This window comes from Mustela lutreola, chromosome 5, assembly GCF_030435805.1.
Source record: "Mustela lutreola isolate mMusLut2 chromosome 5, mMusLut2.pri, whole genome shotgun sequence".
NCBI lineage: Eukaryota > Metazoa > Chordata > Mammalia > Carnivora > Mustelidae > Mustela > Mustela lutreola.
The window spans coordinates 119,887,560-119,914,402 of record NC_081294.1 but is presented as its reverse complement, the minus strand read 5'-3'; the positions used below and the strand labels follow the sequence as shown (position 1 = coordinate 119,914,402).

Sequence of the window (26,843 nt, the reverse complement as noted above, 5' to 3'; positions counted from 1 at the left end):
GACTTTCATACCAACTTAGTTTTCCTTTCAGTAATGCTAATAATATGGGGAAATATTCTAAGCCTGTATTCCTCAGATTTTTGATGATTTGCTATATTTATTTGATTTCGTTTTTCATCTTCCTTAAAGTTCTATTTGATATAAAACAGCAATTTTAAGTACAAAGTTAAAGGTAGTTTCCTTTGTATGTTTTGCAAGACCCTAACATTTCAAGCAAAGTGATTTTTAAAAATATTAAGAAGTTTCATTGGTCTTGGTGACATAGACAACCAGTATTTTATAATCAAGATATTTTTATTTAGAGCTTATATAGAATTAGTTCTAATAATTGCCTTGTCTCTTTGGCTTCTTAGGTATTTGACTATGATTTTGGACTACAGGATGACTTTATGGGCTCAGCGTTTCTGGATCTCACACAATTGGAGTTGAACAGGTAACTTTGAACCTTTATAATATTGCTACTTCTTGTTGGGAAGCTAGGCCTGTGTAATAGAAAATGTCAGCAGATCCGTTATCTAGTCACTGTTCTCTCATTTGTTGTTGTGAGCCTCATGCTAGCCAGTCTTTTTCAAGTTCATCTTTCTTATCTACCCAGTGGAAATACTAGCATCTTCTTTGATTCTCTCATTCAACAACCATTATTCAGGAGAAAAATTCTTGGACACCTGCTTTGTCTCCCAACAATAAAGATAAAAGACACATCCCTTACTTTTCACACAACTGGTATGGGTGTAGTGGGACGTAAAGCAGATTATCCATGTTATTCAAAATTATTAATTTAAGAATCAGGCCACCGTATAAGAAATAAAACGTGTACCTTGCTTCAAAACCAGCCACTCCCTTATCACCTGAGCCCACGTACACTCTAATTTTGCTATCACTGGTAATCCTAGGTTATCTAAGAGTGCCTCAAACATGGAGGAAGATTAGTTGTATCTTCTCAGATTAGTTCATCATTGCTTGACTATTTGTAAAGTTATATAATTATTACTAATATTAGTCATTCCTCATACCTAATTATGGGCTTATGGTTTTTTTTAAAGGTTTTATTTATTTATTTGACAGACAGAGATCACAAGTAGGCAGAGAGGCAGAAAACAGGCTTCCTGCCGAGCAGAGAGCCTGATGCGGGGCTCGATCCCAGGACCCTGAGATCATGACCTGAGCTGAAGGCAGAGGCTTCAACCCACTGAGCCACCTAGGCAACCCTGGGCTTATGTTTTTAAAAAATATATTTCAACTGGGAGCTTTGAATTATTACTAGAAAGGGAAAAAATATGTCTTAAAAGGGTCAAGCAGTGCTGGGATAGATTGCATAGGAAGCTGTGAGATCTTTGATGGTTTTAAGATGTTTTAGTTGATTATGTACATCATGTGGCAGGAGTCATGGAAAGCCAGAAAGCAGAGTAATAGACCGGATGGCTATTTTATATGTTAAGAGCAAATGAAATAGAAACAGTAGAATCCCCTTATCTATTACAGTCAACTACGTTTGAGCACGCCGACACCTTATTCTGACAAATGACTTCCAATAGTCATTTTTGTCATGGGCTGGACAAAAGAGCAGACTTCTCTGTACCTCCTGCACGTCCTCCACTTCAACCTACAACTTCCTGTGGGCTGAGCTAATGACAGGCCTAGTAATTGCTGACTCCCCTCCCTCACCGCAGTGGAAGGACGTGTGTTAGATGGTTTTTTATGTAGTCCATCATCATGAAAACTGAGTTCCAACTAGAATGGACTGTGGTGTTCTTTTATAAAGGCCACAGTTATTTTTTCTGTGGACTTCTGCTAAAGGATATGCAAATTGCTGGATTGAATTACAGATTCAACTCGTAAATTCCAATCAGTTCAATTCATAAATTTCCCTTGTTCTCTATTAAAGATAAATCACTGGTGAAAAATAACTTTAAATGGAAAAAAATATGAGATGATTAAGAAAATAAAAAGAGATTATATATAAGCATTTTGTGTTTATTTTGACACATTACTTATTTTTTGTATTTAACCATTCCTTCCTCTCAAAACCACATAAACATCCTACTCTTTAAACAAAAAGTTCTAAACAAACTACTTTTTAAAATCACTAGCTGGTATATACCATTACATTCTATGTATAAATCAGTAGTCCCTGGGTGCAGATAAATGGATAATGGTAGTAGCCATATAAATACTTATCTTACTATATAATGCATTAAGGTTTTACATTAAAAGAAAATAATAGATAATCAGGGCGGCTCAGTTGGTTAAGCGACTGCCTTCTGTTCAGGTCATAATCCTGGAGTCCCACAATGGAGTTCCACATTGGGCTCCCAGCTCCATGGGGAGTCTACTTCTCCCTCTGACCTTCTCCCCTCTCAAGCTCTCTCTCTTTCTCAAATAAATAAATAAAATCTTAAAAAAAAGAAAAGAAAAGAAAAAAATAATAGATAATCATCATAAAACAATTGCAAATGTTCTTAAATCTTTTATTGTGTAATCATTATAAAAATGTAATGAAGTTGTTTCTATTAAATTTATATGTATTCATTACAGGGAAATGAATCAAATAAAATTGTAACCCCATATAAAAATATATATGTATGTATAATATGTACATATCTTTTATAATGCTTAACATGAATTTCTTAAGATAAAAGGAACAAATTGTCAAACCACAGTGATCAGTTGTAACTAAATTGATCATGAAGCAATTTGGATCACAACTATTATAACGTGTATTATCAGTCTAATTTTTCATGTTTCAGTTAAAACCTCTGACGTCAGAAAACTGTTCATTTTTTCTCATGACATTATCCCTTGACTTGGTAAAAATTAAGCATCATGTGAAAGAGTCTCCTAGTATTTCATCTTAGCAATAAAAAGTATCTGCTTTTCTCAATCCTGGTTGTATGGGAAAATCACTCAAGAGCTTTGCAAACAATATAAATTTCCACATCCCACCTTTTATCTATCGAACCAGGGTCATCATGGGTAGAATTAGGGAATAGACACTTTTTAAAAGCTCCCCAATGAATTCTGATGTGCCGACAGAATTGAAAATTCTTATTTGGACCAGCTTTTCCCACCAAGCCCTCCCCAAAACTAGGCTCCAACTGTATCATTTATTAATTGTTAAGCTCCCTGAAGATAACGTTATCTTTGATCTTGACATCTGTTTTTTATCCAGAGCTTAGCACAGTGTGTGGTATTTCATATGTGCTTAATACATGTTTTGTGAATGAAAAGAACAAGTGACTGAACAAGTAAGGGAACATGCCTAATTTGACAACATTTAAAGATTTAAGTTTGTATTGCATATTCCACAATCCCTTAAGTTTACAGAGTGCATGAACCCCTGTTTGCTTAACAAAATGAACCAAATCAAATTCTATATAAAATATATTTATGTATATATCATATACACATATATACTATAAAACTTAACATGCATTTGTTAAAACTGAAATATTTGTTTAACTGAAATATGGAAATAAGATATTACCTACCCATTGTCAGTTGAATGTGTGTTTTGTATTATTTGTAAAAGTGAATTTGGGTAATACCGAGTAATTCATAATCTCTTCCTCAGACATACATGATTCTAAAGCTTTCTAAGTATGCACTAACTCTGGATCCACTAACAATGGATTTCCTCATGTTTCTAAACCTAAAAATTGTTTAGACATAGGTTTAAACAGCCAAAATATATAGAAGCATTTTAAACAATGGAGTCTGTTAAAAACATAAAAAAATAAAAATTATGTCTATGATGTATATTAGGCGAGTTATATTTTATCCTTTCCTTTTTTCCCATTCATCCATTCATTCTAAATCATGGAGTGGTCTGTAAATGACCCTCACTTACTTTTTAGTCTCAAATTTATAGAAAATAGTGGCTTTGCTTTCTGTGTGTTTAGAGATCCTTAAAAAAAAAAAAAAGGACTTGTGGATTTCTCAATACTGTTATAGTTTCCCAGCCTTCTAGAACCCCAGGCAGGACTGAGACATCTGCAGTGAACCCAAGTATTTCCATTTGATCTACAATTGTGATTTAATGATATTTCAATAGCAACAGAAGTTATACTGGAAAAGTAAAGAAAACACAATTGGCTTTCTTTTTAAAATGATAAATTGTCTATCAGATGATCTCCCTGATATGAGGAAGTTGAGAGGCAACGTGGGGGGTTTGAGGGGTAGGAAAAGAATAAATGAAACAAGGTGGGATCGGGAGGGAGACCAACCATAAGAGACTCTTAATCTCACAAAACAAACTGAGGGGGGCCGGCGGGAGGGGAGTAGGGAGAGGGTGGTAGGGTTATGGACATTGGGGAAGGTATGTGCTATGGTGAGTGCTGTGAAGTGTGTAAACCCGGCAATTCACAGACCTGTACCTCTGGGGCTAATAATACATTATATATTAATTTTTTAAAATGCAAAATATTAATATAATAAATTGTCAATATAAAATATATTTTTGGCCTATCCATTTAATGACTGCTCACAATCTTAATATTTTATATCATAGGCCCACAGATGTGACCCTAACATTGAAAGATCCCCATTATCCTGATCATTACCTTGGAATCATTTTGCTCTCTGTCATCCTTACCCCTAAAGAAGGAGAACACAGGGATGTGGTAAGTTGCCCCACAGCCTTGTAGGAGTGCTTTCTTGCTCTCACTTGGTGAAATGTCATGGGTCTTCTTTGAACCCAGAGGTGATAATAAAGAGAAGCTGCGTATGAAAGTCGGGCCTGTTCTTTGTTTCCGTAAGTATCCTGGGTATTCCTTAGTCCCTGCATTTTACATCTTTTTCGACTCAAATTTCCTGTTCTGTGCTCCAGATCGGAACCTCTTGTTGTAAATAAGGGACACGTTTGCAATTTTTATTATAATTTCATTTCTGAATTTCAGACATGTTACGTTGCAGGCAAATGGTAGCATTCATTCAGGGAATACATTTGCTACTGAATTGAATATTTGGAATTCCACACGGAGGTATCCAGACTCTACTGTTTTGACCGTATTGTCTGGTGTACCATAACAAAGAAAAATGAGGTGAAATTATAATAGAGTTTCTGCATTCTGGTATTTGTTTGCTGAATGATAAGTGAATACGTTTCATCTTCTTGATGGGTTTCCATGTCGGTGTTACACATTTTCCAGCACTGGCTGTCTGTACTTCCTTGCACACCATGCTGCTGTGAGAAACTGACAAGGGATACAGAGGCGCCAATTACTCCAGCATGTTAAGTGACATTAAAAAACATCAGGTTCGACCTGCACGAGTATGCTTGCCAGTGCACTTCCTGCCACAATTTGCTGGAGATTATCTGTTAGACTCCGTGCGCTTTCATGTACTGGGAGCTGCTCCCACTAGTTTTGGTTAGAACACATTTGAGGAGTAAACATAATTTTTTTGGCAAGTCCAAGTACCCTATTTCAGCAATGTGTGTATTGTTGTCTTAAAGTGATGCATGATTAAAGTCGGTGTGTGTCGTCTGCCGGAAAGGTGTTATTGACATTTTCCCCTAGGTTGTAGATTAAAATAGTGAATCCCAACTTTAAATTTGGAACTGTTTTAAACTCATTGAAAAATTCACCCTTTCAACAAATATTTTTCTCTATCCTTTCCAAAAATTAAGCAACGAGCACCCATATTCATATACTGTATTTGTTAAGTATGGTTTAACTATCCATGCTTAATTCAGTGAGGTATAAATTTCTCTTTTTTAACAAGTACTACCAAAACCTACTGTGAGAACTTAGCACCATAAACAAAATGCATGTGAGTGTGCATATGCACAGGCCCACATGTGCCAATGGAAGGGTAGGTAAGGAAACTCTTTTACAGAAATTAAAATTCCATTTAGAAATGGAAGCCCATCGTTGTAGAAGTCACCAATCCAGAATATATTATACAGCACAAGGAGTAAGTACAGCACAATACATCACCCAGGACAGGCCAAGGAGTATATCCTAGCTGGCCAATCCATACATAGGAATAAATTGTGTTTATTCATATTTTATTGAATTTTATTGTTTATTGCTTAATCTAAATAATCCTAGTATTGGCCAAAGCCTACTGTAAGCCAGGTTCTATGCAATTCCCTTGTGAGACAATAGAACTTCTATCCAGTGGAGAACTTAGGGATAAAATAATTACTGAAGGAAATTTATAGTGACGACTGTTTTGAGTTCAGTGAAAGAGAGGTGTGTGTTGCTGTTAAGATAATACAATAGAATTTGGTCTAGTTAGGGAAACAGGAATTCTCTAAGGAAGTCAAATGGGACTTGAGGTCTGAAGTGTGAACAGGAGTTAATAAGACAAAAACCAGGGAAGGAGAGTATTCAAGCAGAGGAAACTGTGTGTGCAAAGATCCTGTGGCTAGAGAAAATAGGTCGCACTCCAGGAACTGAAAAATTCCTGGAGCTTAGGAAAGGTGGAGGCAAAGGAGAGTGTGGGAGATCATGACATGTGATGACAGTGGAAAGGGGATACCGACTGTGTAGGGACTGTAGGCCATGTTAAGGTTTGTTGTCATTCCCCGAAGAGCAAGGGGGAGTCTATAAATCAGAAGTGGCATAATCATTTTCACCTTTTGAAAATAGCTGTGTAGCTACATTGTGGAAAACAGATGAAAGGGTGAGAATGGATACATTGAGATCAGTTAGGACCAACTATTGCCAAAATCCTGCTGGAAGATGATAGAGGTTTGGATTAGGATTGTTCGAGGTAGAGATGGAAAGAAATCAGCAGGTTTATGTATAAGAGGAAAAATCAACAAAACTTAGTGACAGAATCTTATTTTGAGATTCTTTGCTCTTTTAATGAAAAATAGCACTTTATAAATGAAAATACCTAAGTGCCTGAGATCTTATGTCTCCCAAACCATCCCAACTGGCAACATGACTGTAAAGTAGAAGGATATGGTGACTGGTATAGTTATTAGGGTGATTTGGTGATGGAGGGTCTGTTGAATTCTTGCAGAAAAGGGATATTTATTAAGTGCTCTAACATCAAACTGAGGCTTGAGAGATCAAGTTAGAACCAAGATGAAGCTGCTAAGTTGTCCTGAATTGCACGGAAATGAGTCATCAGATTATTAGCACAGGCAAAGTGGTTTCCAGCATTATTTGTCCTTTAACAATTCCTGTAAAAATCTTTCAATCTCCACAGTTGCTCAAATTTATTATTTCAACACAATGTCTTTCTAATTAGAAAAACATCCTTAAAAGTATTATAGCCTGATTAATGATCATCAGTGATTTATCAAACATAAATAGGAAGAAAACAGGTGGGTTATATGAAACAGTTGCTCATCAAAAATCTGGTATTGTTCATCTTTTCTTCCTTTTCTGTTTTCCTCATCGTCTCTCTCCAGCCCCATTTACCCTTAAAACAAAGAGTTCTTCCTGAAATCATAATGCTGTTTTCTTGATTGAAGTCCCTTTGACTGCTCAGCTTTTTGAAAGAAAAGCCTTTACTGCCAAGTATTTTTTCATTCACTGCTTTACTTCGCGCCCTCCCCCTTCAGAGTCCCAAACAGCACTGAATTCATCCCTCCGTGGCTACTGAAAAAGGATGTCTTCTTCCCCCCACCCCCACACTAGCCTTGTCTTCACCTGGCTTCTCTCTTCTTCACCAGAGAAGCAAGTAGCTTAGTGAGGACTCAGAAAAGCACAACAGCTGAAGCAGAAACCAGAGCCAGCTTCTGGCTGGTGACCATCCTGACCTCCAGTCACACGTGAGGAGTGAAGGAAGAGTGTCCAGTGTGGTCTCACTTGCTCCTCCTTGGGAATGTGATCAAGAGCGAGGAGTATGGGGCTGGTTGTGGAGAAGTGAACTGACTCACGTAGAGAGGAGAAAGCAGGAAAGATCCCCTACAGATATTCTTGTGGCATCCCCAGTATCCTGGCTAGTCTGATGTCCTAGATTTGAATCAGGGCTTCTAAGCATATGCTTACAGGATGAAAATTTCTAAAAAGACATAAATTCTCTTTTCTTATCTTTTCTTTTATTCTATATAGCAGTTTTATAGCTATTTCATTAAAGTCTCTAAAACTTTGAACCAACACTAATTATGAGATTTTGAGACTGAACAAGGACCATTTGTTGGCTGAACAAGTATCAAAAAACATTGACTGATCATCTGTAAACATTGTGCCAGGCCCTATAATGTCCTCTTTATTCTTCTTCTAAGAGTTCAGTGACCTGTATTTATTTCTCTAATTCAATGGAAAGTTCTGATGAGGGACTTTAAAGCTCTCCAATGAGCATCATGTGTTCCCTCACTGGTAACCTCTGCCCCAGTCATACAAACTCCAGCAGAGCTCACCTTCTCTCTAGTCTCGGCTTTCTTCCCTGTCCCTTGTCCTACCTGACATACCTCACCTCACCTCCATCCTTTATCCTATCACTTCTGGTAAAAATTAATAAATATATATATATATGTGTGTGTGTAATATATATACACACACATATAAATACATATAATTACATATATGTAAAATATTGCTTTTGATTACCTTTCTTTTGAGAACTGCTCTCCAAGCTAGTCCAGCTTTCTGTACCAGTGGTTGTTCAATGAGTTGCAGATTAATGTCTATGAGGATTTGAAGGGACACTTTAAAGATCCAGGAAAAGGTAGTTTAAGGTTTTTTTTCTTCTTCTCAGTATTCAAGTTCCCGAGATTGTCAAAAACAATATTAAGTACTTACTTAATTTTCTTTTGAGTTCTTAAAATTAGTACATTAATGATCTTCTGCTTGAAATTGAGTATGAAGATATTTGATGATGACAATGCATTAGAAGCATATCACTGTATTTTCTCCATTTTGTACCATGTCTAGTATTAGCTCCATATGTTTCCCTGGAATATATTTGAAGCTTTTTAGTTAAAAACAATCAGGGATCCAATGTATCTTTAAATTAAATTTTTATATGTCTGAAATATAAAACATATTTCTGTCTTGAAAATGGTAGGCCGAACTTTCACAAATTACCCAGGGAACAAATTTTGTTTAGAAAAATTCAAATGCAGGCTAGAAATCAGTTACTAAAGTCTTCACAATTCTATTTAATATTAACATGATATATAGGAAAGGAAAAGAGGGTGATTTTTGCATTGATCCTCACACACCAAAATTATGAGTTCTACTCTCGGGTTATTAGAACAGAAATAATCTATGTTAAGCTTTTGGGATTTAAGACTTAAGCCCAAGAACCACATGTTTATGCTTGTGCCTGTATTTACAAAGCTTTGCTAAATATTTTCTATGTGTTAAAATAGAGAATGGAAGGCATGACTTCAAGAGCTAGTGACCAAGTCTAACAATCAACTAGGCAATAGAACATTAATGTTAAAAAAATGCTATCGAACCTAAAGTAGGAATAAAATGGAAATACAGAGTACTTGACATCACAAAGTGCTCAAGTTTCTAAATCAGTTATCTTGTGAGTTGTGTTTGTTGTTTTGTTTTTTTTTATGCACTCTTAATACTGACAATACATGCCATGAATAATGCAGTTGGAATGATTTCTCCTTGTGTTGATTGCCAGTTCTGGAAATCAGTAAAACTGAAGAAGGAGTTGAAAATCCCAGCAGTCTCCTGAATCTACAAAAGCCTCTAAAATATGCAATGTCTAATTATAGCAATTTAAGGAGTATAGTATGAGTAATAGCAATAGTATTTCAAAATTGCTTATACTAAAGTCTTCTCCATTGAGCTCATCATTGAGTCTTTAAAAAAAAAAAAAATCTCAGATGTGAACGGATATATAGAGATACATATTTTCTTAAGTTTCCAGCATTGTGTGTATGAGAAACCACAGTCTTCATGGGGGGCAGGGGCATGCTCTTGAGTTGCATGACACAGCTGTCATTTCTGTTTTGAATGCATGTCTTGTTTTTGAACCTACAAAAGTATGTCATGCATCCATGTGTGTCCTGTATATGGTATTTTGGTCTGATAGTGTGTTTGAGTTCTTTCTGGCTCTTTTTCTAGCAGAGTTCAATCCACAGCTTTCTTCATTGGAGAATTTGTGAAATAAAAGTGAGTTAATTTGTGTTGCACACTCTCTTAGATAACCTAGACCTACAAATTGCTTGGCTAAAGCTAAAAAAAAAAAAAAATAGAGGATTGTAAGAAACATATGAATTGACCCCATTTGGCCTTTAGCAAATTAAAAATATACTTTTTTCATGTTGGCTTATTTTGCAAATTTTCCTAAATTATTTCATAGCTAACATTTTTTTAAAATCCACTTATAAAAATTTAATGTTTTATAATACGTTTATACAATAATATCTAGCTATTCTCTGATTATTCTATCTTTAGTAGCTATGTAATTGCCTAAAAACTACTACAATAAAAAATAAAGCTAATAAATGGATTGAGAATGTGGAATCTCATGAAAACATAATCAGCTCTGCAGGTCTATCAAGGCCATATTTTTATACTACTTATTTCTTTCACTGGTTTCAAAGAAAGTTGAGCTACTAATGAAGAAGTCTGATTATCCTGTAATAATATTAGGTAATGGTGCTTTCAAAAACAAATTCATATGTTTCTCAGCTGAAATTAAGATCGTAGAGCAAAAAGTAAATCTTATTTTTCTATAATTTGCTTTATTTCCTATCTTTAACATTCCCCAATCTTTCTTCTCTAACATCTCACAGATAGCAAAGGTGTTAGTAGTAATACTGTGTTTGTTAAATTCGCCTTTTTTTTAAACTCTTCTACTGTTTCCAGTTTTATTGAATCTTTCTTAACCCAACCATCTAAAAAGAAAAAGAAACTTGGGAGGGGGATACTTAAACCCAATACTTAGCTGGTTGGCTTTGCTCAAGAAGCAGAAACCTTGTTATAAAATCTAGGGACCACTTTCTTTCACCATACACTAAAATAAACTCAAAATGGATTTAAGACCTGACTGTGAGAGCTGAAACTATAAAAATCCTTGAAGAGAACACAGGCAGTAATGTCTCTGACATCAACCGTGGGAACATTTTTCTAGATATGTACACAAGAAACAACATGTGTTGATGAGAATGTGGAGAAGGAACCCTCTTGCCCTGTTGGTGGGAATGCAAACTGCTGCAGCCATTATGGAAAACAGTAAGGAAGTTTCTCAAAAAGTTAAAAATAGAACTACCCTATCATCTGGTAATTGCAGTACTGGATATTTACCCCCAAAATGCAAAAACACTCATTCAAAAGGATACATGCACCCTTTGTCTATAGCAACGTTATTTACAATAGCCTAACTATGGAAGCAGTCTGAATGTCTATCAATTGATAAATGAATAAAGATGATGTGGTATATATATATATATATATATATATATATATATATACACACAAATATTATTCAGTCATATAAATGAATGAAATCTTGCCATTTGCAACAACACATTTAAAGCTAGAGAGTACAAAATGTTAAACAAAAGTCAGTCAGTCAAGAGAGAAACAAATAACATATAACCTCACTTCTATGTGGAATTGAAGAAACAACACAAATGGGCGAAGAAAAAAGAGAGAGAGAGAGACAAACCGAGAAACAGACTCTTAACTATAGAGAACAAACTTAAGGGTTACGAGAGGGGAGCTGGGTGGGGGAGCTGAGTGAAATATGGAATGGGGATTAAAGAATACACTTGTTATGATGAAAAAAATAAATAAAATAATAATTTTAAAAATCTAGGGACATTTAGAGAGTCAGTGGATCTAATAATAGATTTCTAGAAACCAAATCAGGAAAATAACAGATTTAGGTCCGTAACTGCCAGATCTTTCACATTTATGCTCTGGGAAATCATTGATTTTTTGTTTGTTTGTGTCAGTATCTCAACTCTAAAAAATGAAACCATGCAGCCTATTAGTTTTGAGAGACAGGAAAAAATACCAACCCATAGTTAGCTTTACGTCTTGAAGGTTTATTGCATGCAGTGGCTCTAAGTCAGGGAATGTGTTTGTTTGTTTTTTAAGATTTTATTTATTTGACATACAGAGATCATAAGTAGGCAGAGATACAGGCAGGGATTGAGGAGGAAGCAGGCTCCCCACGGAGCAGAGGGCCTGATGTGGGGCTCAGTCCCAGGACCCTGGGATCAGGACCTGAGCCGAAGGCAGAGGCTTTAACTGGCTGAGCCACCCAGGTGCCCCAGAGAATGTGGTTTTGAGCAGCAGTGGTGAATGTGTGTCATTCTGAGTAGTGTTGCCCTGAGATTCAACTCGTCCTCATGTTCTTAGCCCCTTCTTCATAGTATAGCATTTCTTATAGAATGGAATTTTAGGAGATTCTTAGGAACCAGACGGTGATGATAAATGGCCAAGAGCTAAGAGATTAGACTTTCTGACTTATCTTAATTGTTCTTACTTGATTTGACTCAAAACATTGCCTCTAGGAATTACCATTCTTTGTTCATTGAAACTCTGCTTTCTGAGAAAGTTGAGCATTTATTATTTTACATCAGCTGGTGGAGTTTCTATGAATGGCATACCATAGAAGTATTTGGTTTCCAGTTGCCTTTCAGTGATCAGGGAGAAGGTGGTGATGTTGGTGTTGATGCTGAGAACAATAACTCACTTAAGATCAACGACGTACATTGATTACATGACCACTACTGTGGCCCTCTCCACAACCTAATGTTGTTGTTTTTTTAAATTAACATATAATGTACTATTTGTCCCAGGGGTACAGGTCTGAATCATCAGGATTACACCCCAATGGTGGGTTTTGTTGCTACAAAATAAATTGCACATTAGTGCTTAGAAAACATATAAAATGTTTCTATAAATAGTATTTGATAAAAATGCCTTGCTGTTTCCTGGCTCCATTCAAAAAAAAAAAAAAATCAGGAATTATGGCAACCTTAGGAAATCTATCACTCTCCCGTATTTTGGTCAATATTTAACACACAGGATATGCAGGAAAAATATAACTTATAAAACCACTATCTACAAAGAAGAGGAATGAATCCCATATCTTTGACAATTTTATGATTTTTCTCATTTCTTACCATAGAACTTCGTAATTCCATTGTCTTGGTTTAGGCCAAAAGTTGTCTTCTATGTGACTTAATCTTATATTAAAATCTTTTCTTTGTTGTATTTTTGTAATTTATTAGTAGTTTCTGAAATGGACCTGCCTTATAGTGAATTCTGCTGAAGGAGGTATGGTTCTTATAGGCACCAGTATGCTTCCTTGATGTACAAATACGACAAGCATTTCTATGAGCTATATTCTTTGTTCCAAACTCCCTATTCTCCACTTCATCAGCCTTAAAGATAAGAGAGGGTAAAGAGGTTAATCAGGAAGTTAATACCGCAGTGTTCACGGAGAAAAATTTAAAACTGAAGAGTGAATAAAAGATCTTTGGATTTTTACGACTTACTTTATGCAAGAGACCACTGATCTTGGGCACTCATTAAAGATTTCCATTAGCCTTAAATTAAACTTATAGCCATAATTACTTCTTATTATGAAACACACAGACAGAAAAAACTGATTTAAAGGACATGTTATGGCTGAACATTTAGCAAGAAGATCGACTGATGCAACGTTTTTCACAACTGAAAGCATTTGTAGACCCCAAGATAGTTAAAGATTAACTGGAAGCAGAGCTAATGCTAGGGTGCCACCAAAGCAACAGACTCTTGGACATGTTTGAAGAGAAAAGTTACCTGGTAAAGTCATCGTACACCGTCAGCCTCCACCACCAAAGGGAACAATTGCCAATCATGAGACTCAATAGGTTTTTTTTTTTTTTTCCCAACCAATAATTAAGATATCTCAAAATTTCCATTCTATTTAAAAATACTGTCTCATTTCTCACTACAAAAGAATAAAGTGAACTCTCACCAGAAAGACTGCTTGAATGTTAAAGGTGCTTCTTCTAGCTGTGTGTGTGTCTGTGATAAACAAGTTTTGTCTTGTATACTCGTTGCTGGAAACTGCTGTTTAAATGTTAAGCTCCCTCTAGAAAACCACTGGCTGCCCTATTCTGTACTCGAGTGATAAGATAATGAAAATGCTTTATTTTGTTTACAGACAATGCTAATGAGGAAGAGCTGGAAAAGGTCAAGTAAGGTAATGGCTTAGCATGTGATCTTTCAGCTTTTCTTGTTGAGAAGAACTATCAGCTGCATTTCCAAATCTGTCTCACACCTCTTCAAATCGTACTACAGGATTTCATCACTCTTGTTATTTTTTTTTCTCATAAACTTCAAGTAAATCATGTGATGCTTCTTAAGTAACTAGAAATCACACTGATCAACTCACTCATATCCACATCATCCTCTTGCTAATGCCTGGTCCCTTCTCAGCATCATTCTCAGCATCTGATTTCTGTTGTGTGTGCCACAGGGTCTAGAAAATGCCTTTGCTCCAGATCAGGAGAAAAATGGTTGGATTAGGGTAGAGACCACTCCAGAGAGAAGGAAGATTCATGTAACTCTCTGTCATTGTTCACTGAGAATGGAGTCTGAGGTTTTCTAAACTCAAAACCCCTCCAGTGCTACGTCTTTGGAGTCTGTACTGAGAAGAGTTTTCCATCGTGGCCTCTTCTCACTTCAAGAAATAAATGGCTCTTGGGAGTGAGAGGAGTTTGTGGTTCAAAGACCTGGCTCTTCTTATAACTTGTAAAATACATAAGATATAAACTAAGCATCTCATTTGTTCAGTGGCCGGACCACTCTTGGACATAAATAAATACCAAGATGAAACTGACTTTTATATGCAAAGTCCTTGAAATAAAGGGATTTTATGTGTAAAGATCTGTTTAGTTCAAAATTCTATTTATAAGGTCACTATTCATTTTTAATAGTGGGTAATTTTTTTAGACCCTGGAACATGACAATCTTTTTTTTCCCCCCCCATTCTGATTGAATCATGCTATTACTTAAATTTTTCTTTAATTTTTTCATTTTTAATAACTGTGAATTTAGAAAATACATCAAAATGTTTTTATATTTATGATAATTCTGAATTTTCTTTAACAAGTATTTCTTACTGTACAGTTTCCTCTTAATTCTTATAGTATTAATGACTGAAAGATAACTTGGCTCACAAAAAGGTCAGGGCCATTTTAAAAATCACCTTTACATTTTAATAAAGTGAAAGCATCTATTAAAGAAAATTGCTGAGTATTTCTGACTTAGTATTCACTGTGCTTTTTATTGACCAAAATAAAGTTTCAAAGAGTCTTAAAAAGAAGTTTGCACTGTTCATGTTTGTATTACATGTTTTTCTTTGTAATTTACTTCAAAGTTAGTATTATCTGAAAAATATAAATTTTTTAAAAGTCATGTAATTTGACTTTCCTCATTCTGTGTCTATATTATGACAAATGTGTGTAAAAATGATGTAATACCTTAATATATATCAATATTTTCTCTTCCAGATGTAGTTAAGACATAATACTAGAGCAAGATATTATATAGTATTTAGTATTAATTAGTAAGAATGATCCATTTTATTGTAATATAAAAGAAAGAACAAATATAAAGATTCTTCTTTAAACACTTTAGTTCATATTTAAATTTAATTTTAAACAAATTAAATAAACATAAATCCACATCTTTTCCTTTGCTCAACAAAAAAATAAAATGAATAATAAATATGTGTTCAACACTATTTTTACATCTAAAGTTCTTGAAGTTTTAATTTACTATTAGTAATCTATTTGTACATTTAAACTGGTACATTTTTCTGGCTCACTGTTGAAGATACAGAATTCCCTGTGTCTAGCTCTGCACTTGTTGGGATCCTTGGCAGATTATTTTTAGTTCATATGGTAATATGTCTTTTGGGTTTTTTAGCCTAAGGGAGTTTCAGTTGTATACATTTTAATAGGGATATTGAATGCTGAGTAAAGAAAAATCAGTTCACTCTTTTGTTTTTTTTTCTATGAGAACGTACTGAACATCTGGTAATTTATTGAAATCATCACTGTCCCCTGAAACATTTGCTGTGTTCATCCATATTAGTATGATAAGAACAAAGTGTCAAATTCAAAATCTGGGGAAAGTTTGTAAGTTCAATGACCACATAGTCCGCCATCCTTCACACCCTGAAACTGCTTCCCTAGTTCCATCCTCCCAGGATTAAAGGAGGAAGGATGATGTTCAAGCAAATTGTGCTTCTGGAGAAACTCAGGGATGAGTAACTATACTATGTAGCATTATGGACTACTATGTTACTATTATGTATCCCTTTTCTAATTATTTCAACCTTCCCCTTAAATGTCCTTGTGTCTACATCTTTTTCTTCTATTTTTGGAAAAAAGATATGATTTATTTGCATTACCTTTAAATATAGGTATTTCATATTTGATACAACTGTCCTCAAAGCCAAAGGTGAATTTTTAATATAAACAGGTCATTTTCATCTTTGGAACCTTGATTTATGAGAATGAGGTCTCCTGCTTTTCCGTAGCAGGGCTTTGATATGAAGCCTGTCTGTGAGTACCATGGTGATTAAAAAGCCTGAGAATTATGAACTTTCTGGCCAAGACTTAAATAAAGTCAGTTAACATTGCTAGATTTTTTTTTTTTAATTGCTAGATATTCTCTCTAGGAATGAGTTTTCTTTTGTTTTCAGAAGTGACATAACCAAAGACAGGGAAAACTAAGTTGGCATAGTTATTTTTTTAATATGCACATCTCCCCGGTATACAAGTGAATCAGCTCATGGGGTTTCCCATTACTTAAATATCTGTTCATCATTTTCATCATCTTGCCAATGATCAATTTCCATGGAAATTATATTATTAGTGGCACTCTTATAATGCAGGATTGTATATACTATTGAAAACAAAGCTGAATAGCCAACTTGAGGGCAGGATATTGTAACTGCTGTTCAAGACTGGCTTACATATTTTTTGGCATAATTATGTTACCATCCAAAGACAAGTAGGAAAAGAAATACACCTGTGTTTACCTCTGAGAAGCAAGACTAAATATTAAGATTAAATATTTGCTGTATTTGAATGGTTTGTTAACCAGTAAATAATTATGAATTCCATCATATCTCCTCTTTGGGGGATGATAACATCCTTTAAAATTCTCCTTCTGGTTTTCCACAAACTTACTTTCTATGCTACACATCTGTAATCCTGCCTCACACTCAGCTGTTAAAGAAAAACGTTATTTTAAGAAGAAAGGGATCAATGTCTGCCTAATCTTGGGCAACTGAATAATTATCCTGGTCAAAGAGTTATACTTACATGACAAAATGCATTTGGGCAGAGAAATGGTAATGCTTTGAATTATTGCAATATTTTATTCTTTAGAAGAGGCTTATCATTGATAATTTATTCTAAGGTTAAATTATTCAACAAGAAAGTTTCATGAGCTCAGAAGAGAAGATGTATATGTGTTTTATGAATAAATTTTGTGGGGTCAAACCAAAAATAGAAAATAATAATGAAAAAATTGCCTCTATAAGACAGACAGTAAGCAGAAATGATTTTACACTACATTGTGTGTGTGTTTGTGTGTATGTGTGTGTTTTAATGGAGAAGAATTAGTTTATCGATGAGTGTGATAATAAACTTTTGTGCTTTCAATAAATCACTTTAATTACATGAGACATAGCCATTGTGATAATACAAAGATATACACACCGCAATTCATATTCTCAACAATAACAGTTTAGAAATGTTTTAAGAAGAGTTCATCCTTTGAATAATGTAATATGGACTATGTGATCATGTCTCATTAGCATATCTTCTGTTACTTGATGGCTTATTTTTTTAGTAATATATCTTTTTTATAAAGATTTTATTATAATCATTTAGCATAATTTTAATGAACTATAAAACACTTTATTCACTGGTGAATGAAGCAATTTTTAATAAGACTTTTGGCAAGGATATTGTTAATTTAAACTAGAGAACACTTTCAACTCTAAGTCTGCAGGGCGTAGTTAAAGCTGACACCTTGGATGACACATTAAAAATGCATCAGTGAAAACCTCTAAGTGCTTTAATTTAAGAAACGCCAGAGAAACAGATTAACGCATTTTTAAGTATCTCACACAGTCAGTCTGACATAGTGGGGGAAAAAAAGTCATTATTTAATAATTATCAGGTTCTTTCTCCAAAGGCCTCATATCCTGATAATAAATAGATGATTTTTTAAAACTTGCAAAACATTCAAACTTTCTTGGTCATTGGCTCTCTCAACTGTGAGTCACCCAAAGGGCTTTTCTTTGGGGTCTTGTTTCAATTTATTATGCATATGCCTTGGAAAAAAATAGATGGTTTATGTATTTTCAAAGGAAATATGTAATTCCTTTAGAAATCCCTACCACTGCTTATACTCCCAAATCTGTATTATTTGGGAATGCTATCAAGACAACCTCATAATTAAGGCTTTTGAGATTCCAAAATGCAACCTCATAATTAAGGCTCTTGAGATTCCAAAGGGCGAATAGCATGAGCATTTCTACTATAAAAGACTATTTTTACCTCAATCACTACACTCCTAAAATTTGTAAGTTTTGTAAGTTTATTTAAACTAGAGATATCATCATGCCAGTAAAATATCTGATTATCCCACAAAATACACAGAGCCACAGTTAAGTTTTATGTGGAGATGACATTTTTTCTTGCTGTTTTGACAATATTTTCCCATAGGTATAAAATATCATACGTTTTTACATATTAAAATTCATAACTCCAGGGATTTGCTGTAACAGTGGCTTTACATGTATGTGACCGCTCTTGTTGAATTTTTAAAATGTTGTGGGTCTTTGAGGGAGCCAATCTGGGTGAGTTGGCACAAGCAAAAGGACAACACGTAATCTCGGGCAGGGCATGGATGCCGTGGCACCTGCGTGCTAGATCTAAGATGGTTAATTGTGGGTCATTGGTTGATTGCCACACTGCTAACATGTGTTACCCAGCGAGCTGATAATTTCCCAAGATGCTTTCTGGACTAATCAAAGGGCGGGAACCAATACAACTTGGCTCTAGCATAATGGAGCTAAGGGTTGGTTTGCAAGATTACAGCACCTCCTAATTCAAAAAAATACATTTCTATATATAATATATATCAGATATCTCTAACTTATATATGTATATATGTGGTGTATGTATATATATATGTATATATATATTCAATTGAATGCAACTGGGAGGAGATTTATTGGTTTTAAAGTGCCCGAAATATCCACAACAAAAATAAATCATTTTGTGAAGATTCCGCTTTCGAAGCCCTGGTTGACAGCAGTATACAGGCATGTATGTATGTGTTTACACACACACACTCACACACACATAGCATATTTAAGTTAAAATTTCTAGGAAAATGAAAGACAAAGCAAGGCCAGCTTTCAGTTATAGGATGCGTCCTCTGGGGACCTGAGATTGTCTCTCTTGTCAGAAATATTTAGATGGACAGTTGGAGTTACAGAGGGAATCATGTTTGTGTTTAATGAGTATAAATGATATGAACCCCAATTTGAGTAACCAAGAAAACAGGAAAACAGCATTTCAGCGCAATTTGTACTTACTTCATGGCCCTGTTTTCAGTTACATGATGACCAATGGGCATATTCAACTTGATGGGAGAGCGTCTAAGAGCTGTAGCTTTGATAAACAGTGATTGCAGTCAGACCAGAGAAGCCTACGAAAATTATTTACTATGGATTTACTTATTTTTAACCTTATAAAAGCCCAGAGAGTTATTGATGAAAGGAAATTGCATTCCTATTAAAATATGTTGTGGAATGTGAGTGCAACCTGGCTTGACTTCCACCCTTGAATCTCGGGCTTCAAATCTGTGGTGAGTGTTTGAGTATTGAAGAATTGCTGAATTATAATAAGCAAAATGTTTAAAGGCCTGTACACATTAAGGCTGATTTAAAAAAAAAACACTATTCATTGAAGTTTAGTGGCTAATCTTTGTTCATCTGATGACAAAGTCCTTAAAGGTTTTTATGATTTATTTAAATACAAGGCTGAAAACAGCATCATTTTCATTTTGTTAGGAAAGAAGTTAACTGTCCTTTTGTTTTATTTGTCTAGGGAAAAAGTGTATCTTTTAGATTTTTAAATTTAAAATCTTGTTATTTTTTAGATTCATAGTGGGATTTTTGATCTTTGAGGATAAATGTTTTTAGTGTTTTTAGAGGCAAAAATTGGATTTAAATTAGGTATTACCAGTGGATCTTGTTACTTTCCTAAATTCAAAGCCTCAGCAGAAATAGTCAGCAATTCATTATTCAGGATAACTTCAGTAATTTTCCTTTATTAACTTGATGCCTCTGATTTTTTTGTGTGTTTGGCTTCCTTTTGCTCTTCCTTTATAATTTTAGCACTTTTAAAATGGTACTTTCCCTCACTTATCAACTTCTTGTCTCAATGGAGAATGAAGCATAACTAAACTTCTCCAATCAGGATGAAAGCCCAGTCTTAAAATCACTTTTTTTTTTAGAACTCTTTATCATAACGCCAGGTGTTTTGTTGTTGTTGTTCTTATTAGAAACTCTCATGAAAGGAAAGCCTTGCCGCATCTGCTGTGGAATTTATATTCATCAGGGCAATAGATGGCATAAGGGTCCAGAGGAAGATTAAGTTGTTCCATTTGAAATAAAGGCCTAAATTTACATGAGAATGCAGGTTGTAAAATGAAATATAAATTTTAGTTGATGAATAATGGCAGAAGTAATTAAACGTGGCATGAAAAGCACAGCCTAGAGACTTCAGTGGATCCAAATGCGGCTAATATATTTTTTTAAGATTTTATTTATTTATTTGACAGATAGAAATCACAAGTAGGTAGAGAGGCAGGCAGAGAGAGAGGAGGAAGCAGGCTCCCCGCTGAGCAGAGAGCCCGATGTGGGGCTTGATCCCAGAACCCTGAGATCATGACCTGAGCCAAAGGCAGCGGCTTAACCCACTGAGCCACCCAGGTGCCCCAGAGCTAATATTTTTGTTTCTCAATTTTTAACAGAGAAACCTAGGTTCTAAATCTTGATCATTAAAATCCCCCCCCCACACACACACACACACAGACAAAATTCATCAATCTCCTCTTGCTCTTTGCATACTACTCACAGAATTAAGTCATTAACCTCTGTATTCATCTGAGGAAGAATGGGGAGTCGGTACAGTTTCAACATTAGTCACTTTAGACCACCTAACCTTTAAATGAATTAATAAGACTTTTAAATGTTTGGTGGTCATATTGTTTGTTATAACTGTCTTGAGTATAAAGCCAATACTTTCACACCCTTTTAAGTTGCCCTAGTATTGCCTTAACACATTTTACATTGAGATAAAACTCACTGTTAGTTACATAACTTGTGTTATTGGCTCTGGGGAAATTACTTGTGTAAGGAGACTCCAAGATTTCAGTGTCTTTAATATGATACTTTTAAATTAAATTTCCCACGTGTTGCTAAACATGCTGCTTAATTACAAAAGAGTTGGAAAGGAAAAGCACATACCTTTTGCAAAAGCTAGAATGAGATTTTTTTTAGTTAAACCATGTTCAGCATTGAAAAAGCCTGCAATCATTCCATCTAAGTTTCATGCCCCAATGTCCAAATGTAAATGTTTTTTTAAGAGACTTGGTTTTTTGTTTGTTTTGTTTTGTTTTGTTAGATACTGATATGACAGTGTGCTAAGTGTGACAGATGAGAACCAAAGCAGTAAAAATGAATTATATCTTAGCAGTGACAGTAAAATGATGTCTTAAACTCCGGACTTTTTCCCAGTCACCTCTGACATTGCTACCTAACCAAATCCTATGCAGGAAGCTTGGACAACTGATATTAATTTTCTTGAGAAATAGTTTTCATATTTAAAAAAAAACAGGCAGATTATATAGATGATCTCTGGCATAACTATTATTTTCAGTTCACTATTATTTTCTGGTATGACTTTTGGTATCATGTTTGGAAGGAATATCTATGCCTAACCAAATGAAACTCCAAGTGACTAAAGTCAACAAATTATTTATTGAGCATCTGCTATACAATAGGCATCATGTGGGATGCTGGACCACTATCTTAGTTGCTAACACAAAATCATGGAGTAATCAAATAAGTTACAAAACGTCATCCTCTTCACCATGGTGTCCACAGTCATCCTGCCCCATCAGCGTCCCCAGTTTCCCTTAATCTTACCATAACTGACATCTAGAGACAGGATGCCAAACATTAAAGGGTAAAGGATGCATGTAAATGCAGATGTTCTCCTTAAAATGAGCAACTGTGGTTTTGATTTCCTAAAGTCAAATTGATTTCACTTTATGAAAGTCTGGGGATTAGTAATAAAATATCCAACATGAATCTGTGACTTTGTTCTCAGCCCGGTTGCCACTCTGTTCAGTATTCATTTCTTGCCAAAATTACTTTTATGGAGCTTAAGTTAACTTATATTATCTGTATTCTATATTATATCATAAAACTAGGAAATTTTTAATAAGGCATTAAACCAAATTTGACTATGTGTGTGTTGTTAAATAAGATTTCTATTCTTTAAAAATGCTCTGAAGGTCTATGCTGTTAACTTGTTTTGTTAAAAGGAAGATATCATCTGACTTCCTTCAGAATCATAAAGTGTGTTTGAACAATCCCAATTTCTAAAATAATGTGTTAGACTCTGAGATGTAATAATAATTTAAGAATAAAGAGGTAAGTAGATCCTTTAAAAATGACAGAATGAATCCTTTCCAAACTTACTACCATTGATACCAGATAAGAATAAGACCAAACAAACAAACAAACAAACTTTAATTTACTCAAGGGAATAACGTTGGGGTTTTGTTCATTTTGTTTTGTTGGGTTAATTAATTCTTCTCAAAAACACCTCAAAATGTAGCTAAATATTTGTTTGTTTTTAGGATCTCTCAGAAAATGAAGTGGTTGGATCTTATTTCTCTGTGAAGTCTTTCTTTTGGAGGGTAATGTCTACACCCTTTATATTAATATTCTTGACTTTGGTTTTGAATAGTAATTTTGAAAGTTAAATATGGAATAGGAAATTCACTTTTTAAAAGAAGCTCTCAGAAAAATGTATTCAATTGGCCTTCTTTATTAACTTTTATTCCAGGCCATTAGGGTGACTCATTTCTTCATGTGTAAAAACTAAGAACTTCATATACTGAATATATTGCTTTGAAGTCAGTTCCTTGTGGGACAAGTTTATCCCCAAATCTTGCCAACTAGAGGCCCACAGCCCTTCCAGAAAGATGAGGGTGCTGTCTATAGGGTCCATTCAGTTTCTTTTTTTCCCTTCTTATAAAATCTGCTCCATCTGTTAGAGAGAAATTTACTTCCCTTACAGTGATCTTATACTATATACATACTAGATAATCAGTGTTCTTTCTTTAGGGGGAAAAAAAAAACTTATGAATTAGAAAACAGCAACTCTGCTTTTGATTTAAATACAGAAAAAAAGTGAAAATTCTACAGAGAATTTGTTTTAAATGCCATTGCAATTTAATGTGATTTACTCTTTCATGACTTACACATAATGAGCTCTGTCATCCTTTTTGCTCTTCTCTAATTCTGCATCATGCGCAGCACGATTTATTACAAACACTCTTACTAGTTTGCCTAGAGTTTCCTTCTTTCTTTGAAAATTCACACTTGGTACATGATTACCTAGCATCAGATACTGCAGTGAAAATGCTACACTCGTCAGGTCTTGCCATTTTCTTTCCTAGGCTCTGAAACTGCTCAATGGAAAACTACCTTTCCCCTTTAGAACTTTAAGATTTGTTGCAGGGTCTTTTAAGCAGACTGACCAGCACTGGATTAAGTCATGCATCGAGCAAGTATAAACCACCTGTTTTTATCCTATGCTCCCTCCACGCACACTTTTTTTTTTTCCAGCCTTTTATTGGTGGGAGCTTATTTTAATGATTTATAGCATCTTGGGGCGCCTGGGTAGCTCAGTGGGTTAAAGCCTCTGCCTTCAGCTCAGGTCATGATCCCAGGATCCTGGGATCGAGCCCTGCGTCATGCTTTCTGCTTGGCGGGGAGCCTGCTTCCCCCTCTCTCTCTCTGCCTGCTTCTCTGCCTACTTGTGATCTCTGTCAAATAAATAAATAAAATATTTTTTAAAAATGATGATAGCGTCTTCATTTCCTGTCAGTCTATGATGGCTGCCTTCACGATGTCATTCTGTGTCTTTGCTAAAGTAATAATAATTTATTTGATATGTTCATGCATTATCCATGAAAACACAGAACGACTGCTCTTGAAATGTCACATTACCTTAAGTGGAATTTGGCTTTTGGCAAAAATTTAGTCTCTGTTTTCTTGAGCCCCACAAATATGGTGAATTCATACTGTATACTTCTTTGCCAAGAGAGCAGAATTTAGGAATGTTCTGTGTTGAATTTGTTCTATATGCAGCCAGCTTGCAAACTGATCATATGAATGAAGCCTTGCTACCAGGATCAATTGCATGGATAATCATTTTTAAGGATTTCCACCCAATGGTTCTTTCAACATCTTTCCACTTTGCAACTTCCAAATTAGTATTCCACGTACCAGTACTTTCCATGTGGTTAGGTTCCTCCTTAAATATTCTTTTTTTAATCCTTAAATGCTCCTTACTAACCTTTCTCAATCTCTTTAACTGTCTCATATCTCTTGAATAAGAAATACACAAATTTAAAATATAACCTTTTTGTATTTGAGGCACAGAGATCTAATGTCTTTTCTTCTGAGCATTTGTTGAGTAACCAACAAAGTGATTCATGAAGGCAGAACCTTTTAGGGGTCATTTGTTTTATCACTGAGGAGACTAAGGCCCAGAGAAGTGATCCCACTGACGTTATGTACCCAAGAATGGGATGACACACCAGGACCTATATTTTTCTTCTATGAATATCATAGATACAATTGTTTAAAGCAACTGAGTTCCTTTTCGAGTCAATGATGAATACAAATGTGATGTAAAAATAGAGCCCTTCCCTTATCTGTCTTCAGTGACCCCCTTTCAGATTCTTCTTGCATTTATAACCCTTCTCCCCCACAGCTCCTTAGCCCACTGATAGATGGATGTGTTGAAGGGCCATGGTGTTGCTATGTTTGAGACTCAGAATTCTTACAGAATCAGGAAATCAGTGATCCAGTCTACCTTGGATGAGTAGCATCCTTCATATTCACATTCCAAGGTCACTCTCATGACCAACCTCATTGCTCTTTGCCCAGGTACCATTTATACTGTGATTAACTCCTAGAGAAGATGTGGATGAAAGGAGATTTTCACAGACATTTTCAGCTATGCAGAAAACCTACATACAGATAAAATCTTACCTGAGGAGCATATGTGATGTTTTGTGAGTTTTTATCAGCTTATTTATAAGGATCAGTACTGGTGTTCTGAAAGCAACAACTGAATTACATTGAGTGAAACTGAATCCTGGTGAGAAGTTGCTTAATAAATGTCAGGGCTACTTGGTAGATCTTAACTTTCTTGAGAGCAAAATAGTAGAAAAGACTGAAGTGATAGCTACTGTAGTTTTCCAAAGCCATGACATTTATAATTCATCAAAACATGATATCATAGGACACAAAACATTAAGCAATGGGTATGTCGATTGCCAAGTTTCTCATGAAAGCAACAAACATTTTGTGAAGTCACCTGGATGCCTCTAAGAATTTCACTGAGGATTTTTAACTTCCCAGTAAAGGATGATAACTTAATGCAGGTGCTTCAGATAGTTAGTACATATACATTTTCCCAGTTAACTCCTTTGACCAGACATTTAGATTTTCATGACTGAGAGGTAATTGAACAAACCACGTTCTGAGAATACTATAGTGAATTAAAGAGAAAAGCTGAGATTGTTTAAATGGAGAAGGCTAGGCTCTACCAAGATACTCCATATAGAAAAGGTTCATGATATGAAATGGGCCCAAGAGAGTGCCAGAATACGGAACATTTAAGGATTATGTCAGAGCGCCATCATAGGGTCGAGTTCAGTCAAAGTGTGGTTGAAGGAAGACCCTGCAGACCAAAGAGAAGTATTGGTTCTATCAAACAAGAATGTTATCCTGTGCTGAAGTACTTACATTCTGAACAACTCAACCATGTTTGACGTATACCCAAGAAAGTTGGAGGTATTATTTATATCTTTAGATAGGAAAGTAAGACCCTCAGAAAACAAAGTATTTGTAATAATTAATTGAAAGTCTCAAAAGAAAAAGTGTAAGTCAAACCCAGCACTCCTTATTTCTTTACATCATTGGTGGAAACCCATATATTACTTGAGCAAACCAATTAAGATTACAACGTATATGATGATTTTTTACTAGTATATAGTTTGAGCAAACATTGGAAAGGCTTAAGAACTTTTGTTTGGCCACAGTTAAGTTTAGAGATGGTAGTTAAAGCTTCTTTTAGTAAGCATAAATACCTTCCTGACACTGTAAGTTGTTTCAAGAAACGAAGGAAATAAGAAAGAAAGTGTAAGGATAAAAACCAGGAGAATTTCTGTAAGGATTATAGTGCCGTGAATCATCTAAGAAAAAAAAAATGGATCGAAGCCTCAAAGCCTTATTATTACATGAGACACTTTAAACTGGGCTGGACAAAGCCTGGGAGGGTTTCTGTAAAGGCGATCCTGCTCTGAGACGGCAGCTGGACCGTAGAGCAAATCTACTCGTTGGACTTCATCACCTAGGTGCAATTCACTGGAATAAACTCGGCAGGCAAAGGAAAAGATAGCACATGCCTGTGCCTGGGATTGAGCTAATAATTGCTCCACGCTCCAGGCTTTGCAGCACAAAACAGCCATTCTAGGCTGTCATTATCTCTTCTTTGTAGTGTCTCGTGGATCATTTGATTAAATAAAAGCCTGTGCACCTCTGTGCTGAAAATAGAGGTG

At 35.2% G+C, this 26,843-nt stretch overlaps 1 protein-coding gene across 11 annotated transcripts in view; it reads left to right on the top strand.

The window, feature by feature from the left end:
- Positions 1-26,843, top strand: part of MCTP1 (multiple C2 and transmembrane domain containing 1) — a 543,974-nt gene that overhangs the window by 305,569 nt on the left and 211,562 nt on the right. For 7 of the 11 annotated variants that reach the window (XR_009354067.1, XM_059175490.1, XM_059175489.1 and 4 more), the window contains exons 4-7: positions 354-433; positions 4,508-4,619; positions 14,038-14,076; positions 22,842-22,901. Coding sequence is in view for 10 of the 11 variants with exons in the window: in XM_059175490.1 (XP_059031473.1) it covers positions 354-433; positions 4,508-4,619; positions 14,038-14,076; positions 22,842-22,901 (291 nt within the window). In the remaining variant the exon portion in view is untranslated. The remainder of the gene's footprint in view (positions 1-353; positions 434-4,507; positions 4,620-14,037; positions 14,077-22,841; positions 22,902-26,843) is intronic. The other 4 variants (XM_059175487.1, XM_059175484.1, XM_059175492.1 and 1 more) reach the window with 2 other exon arrangements.